Raw genomic sequence first — 10,394 nt, 5'->3', positions numbered from 1 at the left:
AACAGCGGTCTCCACAATCTATCCAGCTGTACCCCTCACAGCTGTACCCCTGTCACAGTCTGGGGGAGTTCCAATACATTCTCTATTCTCCTATTTTTTCCACTCAGCAGCCTATTGCATCTGCTTTACTTAATCTGCAGTTGCCTATGCCCATTCCTCCAGTAGCCTTTACTCCTCCCCCACCCACTTCACAGACTAACCTGGCTCATTCACCTAATCCTCTGGCTCTGCCTCCACCCAAGCCACCTATTCCATTAGCATCCACATCCCCTCTCCAACCGGCTTCACCCAGGTCTGTACCAGCATCTCCCACTGCTCCCCTGCTTCCATTAAGGGAATTTCCCATTGGGAAGGATACAACACTAATGCATGTTCCTTTTTCCATGAGCAGTTTATCTCAGATTAAAGAGAAATTGGGGTGTTGCTCAGAGAACCCCACAAAGTTCATAGTTTGCTTTAAGTGTGTGACAGTGCAGTTTGACCTTCCCTGGACCAATTTGCAAATTATTCTTGCCAGCTGTTATACCCCTGATGAGAAAAAACAGATTTGGGACCTGGCGGTACAAGTCGGGGACAAATACTTGCAGGTTGGAAATTGGGCTGGGGTTCCTGGAACTACAACTGTTCCAGCTGTAGACCCAAGATGGGACTATCGTAATAGAGAAGACAGGGCTCATAGGAACCACATGGTCACCTGCCTGGTTGAGGGAAGGAGAAGGGGGGGTTAAGAAACAAGTCAGTTATGAGAAGGTAAAGGAGGTCACACAGGGGCCTGAGGAAAACCCAGCTCTTTTCATGAGTCGCCTTGTGGACTCTCTGAAAAAATATACCAGCCTAGATCCAGGAAGAGATATAGGAATAACTGTCCTCAATATTCATTTTATTAGCCAATCTGCTCCTGACATTAGAAGACTCCAGAAGTTAGACTCCAGACCCCATCCTCACAACTCTTTGATATTGCTTTTAAGATTTTTAATAACAGGGACCTTGTGGTAGCCAGAGAGAGAAAAAAGATGGCTCATGCCCAATCCATAGAACAAGCCTTGATAATAGCAGCAGCCATCACGTCTGCTACCAGCAGATCTCCAGGTGGCCGAGATTCTGGCAGCTGCAATAAACTGGGACACAGGAGTGGGGGACACCCCACAAAGGTGAGGCCACCTCTCCTACCTCCTTGTCCCCAGTGCAGCCCTAGGGATGATTCAAGGGTGACCTCTGTCTTACTCTCTCATTCAGGTCCTACCATACAATCAAGGCACAAAGTCGTGGGGATCAGGGAAAGGACCCTAAAATGTAGACAGACACTGCCTTTAATGTGTATGCATGAGGATCAGAAATTCTGTCATAACTCCCTGTTTCTACCCTCTTTACCTGGGCCTTATCAGGGCGTGATGTCAAGAAAAAAGCAGCTCAGTGAGAAGTAACTAGCTTATGAGCTTTTGATTCACTGCATAGACCAGAAGACCTGTAGCTATCTCACAGCTGTTGATCTGTTTACTGCTACTCTTAAAATCTTTTGTGGTAAAATAGTTAAAATTGGGAATTATTTATAATGTGTAAAAGTTGCAAAGAAAAATATTTTTTAAATCTAACCATTGAATGGCACAGAACTAAGCTATGATTTGATTACTTAACTCTTGTAAGGCAGGCCATACCCTGTCTTGCATTCAGCTTCCACTGGGGTAGGGAGTGGGGGGAACCAGCTACTTTTTACTCCTTTTCTGATGAGTTTTTCATCTTTTGCCCTGTTTTCTTTTAAAACTTTTGTTTAAGTCTGTTCCATCTAGGCTCAAGGATTCAACCCCACTGTTCCTATGTGTCTCCTCCCACCCTCTGGACCTCACAGCTCCTCACTCTCTACTTCTCTCCTCCCCCTCCCCTGCACTGTGATTTTTTTGACCCACTCAGCATGAAGTAGTTTCAGAAGAATCATCGTCCCCTTTCCTTATATATAGAGAACTGGGGAATGTTATGGGCCCAGAGCACCCCAGAAGTTCTCTGGGGTACATCAAGGAACCTTCTCCTTGAGAAGCTAAACCAAAGGACAGACACACCTAAAGAGATAAGTGGAACCAGATCTGACTGAGCTAGCTCTGGGACCCCCACCCTTCATTCTAGTTTCCCTCAACCCTGGGGAGATAAGATTAGGTGTGGCTGCTTCCTTTGTGTCCTGAGGGGAGAGATGGCTTGAGAGATCTGCAGCCACCCCTAACCCAACTCCTCCAGCCACCACCAGGGGGGGATGGTCCTCCCTCACTAAGGGAATTTTCCACACTCAGATGGTCACCCCCATCAGTCCTCTATAAAAGTATCTACCTGTCTCCTGCTTGAGGAGATTGGTATCTCAGAGCCATGCTCTGTGCTATGCCTTTCTCCCCATGAGAAGTCCAAGGATTTCTTTCATGGTTTCCCTTCCCTTCCCTTGCCCTGAAATAAACTACCATCTTATTCTAATCGCTTTTGTGTACAAGAGGGTGTAATTCTTTAAAGAGGAATTCCTAAGGACCCCAAACCCCAAATCCCTACCCCTATCCCAAACTCCCTACCCTATTTTTCCCAATGACACTAGAAATATAACTGTCTTTTCTTTCCCTATTCAAGAGATACCTTTCCATTTTTCTGTTTCTCCCTGTGGTCAACAGTCTTTCAATAAAACTTGGGAAACTGAGTCACTGAGTCTTGTAATTCTTTGGGATGCCTCATGATCAATCTGATCAATTAAATCCATCCCACATCAGTTAGTAGTTTTCATTTGTATTACTGCGCAACTAATCCTGGTTCATTGTAAGCTTGAATGATCCTTTACTTCACACCAATAACTGCTGCAATAACTCAAAAAGTTATTGAAGTATATTCTTTAAGAGCTATATTTTTTCCATGTTTTCCTGGGGTAATATTCATGCTTTAAAAGCCCCACAAAAATTAAAAAATACAACAAAAGAGAACAATGAAACTAATATATTACAAGAAATCCAAAACTCAACTGAAATAGATATCTAGTCAAGGTCAGACTTTCTAAGTTAGAGAGAAGGGGTATGTGATGTTTGTTTAAAATCTAAATTGTGGTCACCTTAAATCAGAAGCTTCAGCACCAGTCTAGCCTAGAGTTCCAGCCTGGCTGGGTACTTCCTCAAGTCCTCCTCCACGAGCCTGCTTTAATCAGGAACACACCCTAGCAAGCTGTTTGTGGAAGCTTTTTATAGATCTGGAACAGAGGTGGTCCTTACACACTGCTTCAAGGTGATTGGTTGGCGTCATCCAAATCCATTGGCTTTGAAGGTGTTCTCAAATTGAGTTCACAGTCTAGTTTCTGAGAACAATACCTTCTTAAGGGATAGCCAGGTGTGATAACAATCCAATTAACTTGAAGTAGGCTTAATCAGCAGTCAATCACTCTCACTTGATTCAATCAGTATAGATTAATCTCCAGGTGGGTCTTTGAGTATCTGCTAAATCCCATTATTTCATCACAGGTACAAGAATAGAAGTATATCTATCTGCTCCTTTAAATATTAGTCTAGGGGGGGCAGCTAGGTGGCGCAGTGGATAGAGCACCGGCCCTGGATTCGGGAGTACCTGAGTTCAAAGCCAGCCTCAGACACTTAACACTTACTGGCTGTGTGACCCTGGGCAAGTCGCTTAACCCCAATTGCCTCACTAAAAAACAAAAAACGAACAAAAAAACCAAATAAATTAGTCTAGGGGATATGATAGGGTTTCATTTAATTTCTGATAACCTTGTCAGTTACTGAACTACTGTTAAAAGCACATTTATATGACCATTGCTGATTTGTATACCAGTTCATAAGGTTGGAGGGGAGTAGGCCTTAGCAGATGGGGATTATGTCACTAAAGCATCATGTTTAAGGTGATGGTTCAACCTAATTTAGAACAAAAAAGATATTCTAAAGTTGCAAAGTGAGGATGTAATAGTGTATTCCAGGTAATTCCAAACTCTTTTGAAGCCCAGTATGTATTTTCCTTAAAATAAATGCATGAAAGTGTTTTTTTTAGTAATAAACATTTTTATTTAAAGTTTTGAATTCCAAATTTTATCCATCCTTCCCTTCCTTCCTCCTCTCTGTGGCAGTAAGCAATCAAATAGAGGTTATACAGGTGCAATTATGTAAAACATTACCATATTAGTCATTTTGTATAAGAAAACTTGAATAAAAGAAAAATGAAAGTGAAAAATAGCATGCTTCAGTCTGTTCCATCAATATCAGTTCTTTCTTTGGAGGTGGATAGTATGTCTCATCAATAGTTCTTTGGGATTGTCTTGGATCATTGTATTGTTGAGAAAGGTCAAGTCATTCATAGTTCTTCATCAAGCAATATCACTGTCTCTGTGCATAATGTTCTCTTGGTTCTGGTCACTTCACTATACATCAGTTCATACTAGTCTTTCTACGCCTTTCCGCAATCGTCCTGCTTGTCATTTCTTATAGCACAATAATATTCCTACATGAAAGTTTGGTCAGCAGCTGCCCCTAAAACCAGCCCGTTCCAAAGGCGAGCCTTTATAAACACTGCCCCAAAGGACTTTTCTCTTCAAGGGGAAAAAATAAATGCTTTCCCCAATATCGCTGGTGAAAAATAACACGAGAGGCGGCCCAAGTTTAGCGAGATCAGAGAGGGAGAAAGAATGATTTTAGGACTAGAGTGCTCTACCTATGATACTCACGGAATGTCTTCTTCAGGGTGCCCTTGCTGACACAACTTCCGGTATGGGGGAGGGGGAGAGTGTGTGAGAGAGAGAGAGAAAGAGAGAGAGAGAGAGAGAGAGAGAGAGAGAGAGAGAGAGAGAGAGAGAGAGAGAGAGAGAGAGAGAGAGAGAGAGAGAGAGAGAGAGAGAGAGAGAGTGTGTGTGTGTGTGTGTGTGTGTGTGTGTGTGTGTGTGTGTGTGTGTGTGTGTGTGTGTGTGCCGTCCTTTAGTCACGTGTGGAGCTGGGGGAGGGTCCTTGGGGAAAAGAAGGCGGAGAAAGGAGGAGGAGGAGGTGGAGCTGCTTTGGCGCCAAAATCTGAAAATGGCGCTGGATCGTTTGCGGAGCAAAGCGGTCTCTGCCTTTAAACTGCGGGGCTATCTGCTCCGGGGGTGAGTTTTCACGGGGTACATTTCATGAAAGGGGTGGTATGGGAAGGAGGCGGGTCCGGGGAATGTCCCGGGCCTGACCGACAGTCTATTGCCTTCCCCCCCCGCCCCAGCCCCACGCCCTGAGCTCTGCGGGTCCTAGGCTGGAGTGGGGAAATCTGAGCCTGACACCGCCACCCCCCCATTCCTCCCAAGAATGCGGGAGATGGAAGCTCGGGCATCCTGGGCCTTTTTTGGGAAGCATTTAGTAAGCGCCTACTGTTATCAGCGCCGACAATACAAAAAGCAAGGCAAATGACAAGCCCTGCTTTCCAATCTAATGATGGCGAACAGCTAAGTACAAACAATGGACAATAGCGGATAAATGGAGGTAATCTGCAGCGGTGAGGGGGTGCAAAGACCTTCTGCCGAATTGGGGATTTGAGCTGAGTTTTGAAATAAGGCAGGAGGCAGAGGTGAAGAGGGAAAGCCCTGCAGGCTTAGGGGACGGCACGGAGTCAGGACCTGGAGTGAAGCCCATGACACTGGATCTTAGAGTACTGTGGAGGGGAGCCGAGAATAAGACCGGAGAGGTAGGAGCAGGCTAGGTTGTGAAGGACTTTGAAAGCCAAACAGAGGGTTTTATATGTTAGGAAGCCACTGGAGTTTATGGAGTTGTAAGAGTATAAATTGGCCAGCCGTAATTCCACTTCTTTGGGGCAGCTAGGTTGGTCAGTGGCTGGAGCTCTGGGGACTGGAGTCAGGAAGATGAGTCTTCCTGAGTTCAAATCCGACCTTAGACATTATCTCTGTGACCTGGGCAAGTCACTTAACCCTGTTTGCCTCCGTTCCTCTTCTGTAAAATGAGCCGGAGAAGAAAATGGCAAAACACGCCAGTATCTTTGCCAAGAAAACCCCAAATGGGATCGCAAAGAGTTGGACAGGACTAAAAAGATTGAACAACATTCCACTTATTGGGGAGAATATAAAGACCTGCTTGTCTGTCCATGGTTAGATTTACCCAGTCATAAGAAATTCATCTTAAAATACGAAATATTTAAAAAGGTAGTGTGTTATTTTAAACTCATTTGAAAAGTCTGTTATTATAAATTTATTTTATAAGTAATTTTTTCAACTACTCTATTTCTCCAATGGATATATAATCTAAATGGATATGTAATCTCCAATAATGCAGACTGAATCTCATCCATGACTGTTCATCACATGCTGCTCCTATAATTCACTGTAGATGGGCCACCCAATGGGGTAAGCTCTTGATATTTACATGAATAGCAGTGGAGCACATGGACTGCTTTTTGATTATCCCTCCCAGTCATTAGGTAATGAATCCCAAACAAAAGGTTTTTGTATGTAATGTATTAAAGCCTGTATAGGCCCACTTTCTACCATTTCATTTCCCTTTGGGGGATCCCCATTTTCAGTTCTATATAGAATAAATGAATAAAGCATTTGGTAATTGCTTACTATGTACAGAGCAGCCAGATAAGCTCATAATCTAATGGAGGAGACTTGGAATGTTTCAGCTGCAAATTAGGTGGAAAAGCCCTGCAGACCTTAGAGTACAGTTGCAAAAACAAATGTTAATGCCTCTTCTCTAATGTAATTGTCCCCATGGCTTTTGGGTTCCTGGTCCTGGGCATTCCCCATCTTGAACTATGGGGTGATGGTGTTCAAGGTGGTGTGGTGGTAGTTTAGGTGCCTGGCAACCCATCTCTCCTTCAGGGTGTCTTGCTGCTTCAGCTCAGTTGACTTTCCTGCCCTGTGGATGAAGTAGTAAGGCACAGAGGCTTGGCCCCTTCACAGGAGTTGCTTTCCAGATAATGGCAGTAAGGTATGGGCTGAAAGCAGGTCTGGTTCTATTCACAAGACTCTTTGGTTCAGAGTCTTTGGCTGTCCCTATTAGGGTATTGAGGGAAATTGTGATCAAGGTGATAATGGTGATTTGACTTGCTTGGCACATGCTACCTCTTCTCTTGCCCTACTACTTTAGACTGGAAAATAGTATGAGCAAAAGTCACACAGATGTGTAAAGTTTGTTCAGGAGAGCAAGATTACATTTCTTTTTTTTTTTTTTTTTTGGTGGAGCAGTGAGGGTTAAGTGACTTGCCCAGGGTCACACAGCTAGTAACTATCAAGTGTTTGAGGGCAGATTTGAACTCAGGTCCTTCTGAATCCAGAGCCAGTGCTTTATCCACTGTGCCACCTAGCTGTCCCCAAGATTATATATTTATATATAATATATATAATATATTATATATATATTATATATTTCAATGATGATTTTAGTCCAGTACTTTAATGCCATGTTTTTAATATTAAAAAGTATTTTTCTCTTAAGTACAAATTGCCTGTTTTTAAAAATCGATTTCCTATTTCTTTCTTCTATTAGTGAAGCCACTAAATACCTTACTGAAGCTCTTAAGCCTGTCCCTGAATTAGAGCTTGAAGATGCATTGGAAAGTATCATTGATGCTGTTGAAAAGCAGCCTTGTAAGTAACTCTTAAATGGTTCACATAGTTACAAATTTAATTTTATCCTTAAATGTGGTGACTTATGTATAATACTTTACCTATTAGACATACTTACCATGATATCACCTTTCCCTAATTTGACAGTAGCCAAAGTATTAAATCTGAACTTTGGCCTGCTTCCCAAGGACCTCTGTTTATTTGTTGAAGTCATAGCTGATGTTATTATCTTTTCTCATCTTCCTTTGATTTCTGATTTCAGAAGAACTAAGAGAAGTAATTGCAGTATTATACCAGACTTTCTAGAAAGTTGTTGTTAACTTAGGAAGCACCTCTCAGACATCTATCTTTCCCTTGATGCCCATTTGATTAAAAAAAAGTTGAACTCTCCAACTACTGACAGTAACCAAGGACTAGTCATCTTGATCCTTCCAAATGTACATCAACTGTTGTTGTTACAACAGGCACAAATCTGTAGTGTCAGTTCCCTGAGTTGGTCTTTAATGATTCTGCTTTCTCATCTATTCCTACTGCTACTGCAGAAGGAAGAGAATCACATCTGTGACATAGAAACATATTGTCACAATACAGGTGAAAAAAGTTCCTATATCTCATTTTTTAAAAAAATTAATAAAGTATTTTATATTTTTTTCCGTTACATGTAAAGATAGTTCTCAACCCTATATCTCATTCAAAGATCTATAGATATAACGGAGCACTTTTTGCACATATATCTTAGTGGTTGGAAATATGATACAGGAGTAAAATGACCCTGGGTATTTTTTATTATGAACTAATTGGTGAACTGTTATGATTTGTGTGGTGTGGACTTTTAACTTTTTTTGTGTCATTGACTCATTTGGAAATCTGTTGAAGCCAAAGGACTTCCAGAAAAATGCTTTTAAAATGCATAAAATAAAATATTTAAGATTACAAAAGAAACCAGCTTTATTAAAATATGGTTATCAACATATTTTTAATAAACACCAAATTCACAGGGCTCAGGTTAAGAACTATCTTAAAATATTTATCTTGAAAATTGAAATAATTTTAAAGAATATTTTTCAGAAAAAATAAGTCGATGTTTTAAAAATAACAACCATTTAAAAAGTATAACTTTTAAACTGTCTTTGCAGTGTCATCAAATATGATAGAACGATCTGTAGTGGAAGCAGCAGTCCAGGAATGCAGTCAGTCAGTAGATGAAACTGTGTATGTTGACATAAGTATCATCTTATTAAGTTGTTAAAAGTTAATTTTCATTGATTTCCTTAGAAAAAGAAGTGTATTCAACATTGTCTGTAATAGAAAGTTCAGTTATTTCGAGATATTTTCATTCAAATCATGTGCTTTATTCTGTTCTTTCATCTGTTCTTTTTCTTGGGTTTTGAGGTCTTTAATATTAATTATTATTTAATTATTAAATATTTAATATGCACTTTGAAGTAGAGGGTACATTTTTATATTGACTTGTTGGCAGCCCACTTTTATGTGTTAGTTGGTTTAGACATCCAAAAAGATAATTTGCTATTAAAGCCATGTATCAGATTAGTAATTGTGAATTAGAACTTCTCCCTTTAGTTTATGGGAATCTTTGTATTCTCCTGTGCTCTATTAGTCTGGGCAGTTTTTCCTTGGAGTAATAACCAGCCATTCTTTTTTTTAAATAGTATTTTATTTTTTCCCCAATTACATGTAAAAATAGTTTTCACCATTCATTTTTGTAAGATTTTGAGTTCCAAATTTTTCTTCTTTCCTTTCCCCCTCCCCAGGACAGCAAGCAATCTGATATAAGTTTTACATGTCCAATCATGTAAAACATATTTCCACAGTAGTCATGAATAACCAGCCATTCTTAAAAACCACAGAATTAAGAGACAAAAGACAATTTAATAACTTACAGTAAAAAAAATGCTCCTTTTTGCCAAATAAAGGAGTATATTTGGGAAATAAAATGAAGATCAGAAAGTTTTTATCAGGGGTAGGAAGGTGGCTAGAGCAGTTTTAACTCAAGCAGTTCAACTGGACAACCATAGCTCACCCATCTAATTTTAAAACAAAGCAAAACACCGTCTTCCCCCCAACCCCCAACAACCAAAGTCTTTTGTTTTTAGGTCTTTCTGAAACATAGAAAATCTTGAAATTTCCTGCTCCTGGTAGAATATTCCTTTGTAACAAAGAAAAGCAATTAAATAAAAATATCTGGTATCTTGACTATATTTAATAAATGTTTGAGAGTATTCTTTCCTACTAACTAGTTACCTGTTTTTCTGTCTTGAGGATTTTCAATAGAGTTTAGCTTTCTGTAAGTGATATTTTCATTTACATTGTTATAATCATTGTGTATACTGTTCTTTTGATTTTGCTTATTTCACTCTAAGTTTATGTAAATCTTTGCAATTTCTCTGAATTCCTTTTATTTTTCCTTTTTTTTAAAAAAACTACATAACAATATTCCATTATGTGAATAAGCCATACTTTTTTTTCAATCATTCTTCAATCTGTAGCCTTTCATTTCATTTCTGGTTCTCCATCTTCCATTTCCATGTCTTTGAACAGGCTGTCTTCCACACCTGGAATACACTCCCTTCTTTCCTTCAAATCTCAGCTGAAACAACACTTATATGAAGTTTTTCCTAATTCTTCCCACCTGCTAATTTTTAGCCTTTCTTGTCCCCCTTTATTTTGCATTTATATTGTTTATATTTAAATAAATATGAACATGGTGTTTCTCTTAGAACATTCCTTGAAGACAGGGAGTATTTCATTTGTCATTTTATCTTCAGATACTACTATGGTATCTTGTGTGTAATCAATGCTTGATAAATGCTTA

At 40.0% G+C, this 10,394-nt stretch overlaps 1 protein-coding gene across 2 annotated transcripts in view; it reads left to right on the top strand.

Annotated features, from left to right (window-relative positions):
* The first annotated feature begins 4,920 nt into the window (after positions 1-4,920).
* The window catches only part of POLE2 (DNA polymerase epsilon 2, accessory subunit), a 42,806-nt gene continuing 37,332 nt past the window's right edge, over positions 4,921-10,394 (top strand). For both annotated transcript variants that reach the window (XM_043985616.1, XM_043985615.1), the window contains exons 1-3: positions 4,921-5,095; positions 7,482-7,582; positions 8,698-8,773. In XM_043985616.1, coding sequence (XP_043841551.1) covers positions 5,028-5,095; positions 7,482-7,582; positions 8,698-8,773 — 245 coding nt within the window. In that variant the 5' untranslated portion in view covers positions 4,921-5,027. The remainder of the gene's footprint in view (positions 5,096-7,481; positions 7,583-8,697; positions 8,774-10,394) is intronic.

This window comes from Dromiciops gliroides, chromosome 2 (assembly GCF_019393635.1).
Source record: "Dromiciops gliroides isolate mDroGli1 chromosome 2, mDroGli1.pri, whole genome shotgun sequence".
Taxonomy (NCBI): Eukaryota; Metazoa; Chordata; class Mammalia; order Microbiotheria; family Microbiotheriidae; genus Dromiciops; species Dromiciops gliroides.
Note: the sequence above shows the minus strand (reverse complement) of the source record. Positions and strands in the feature narration are given on the sequence as shown.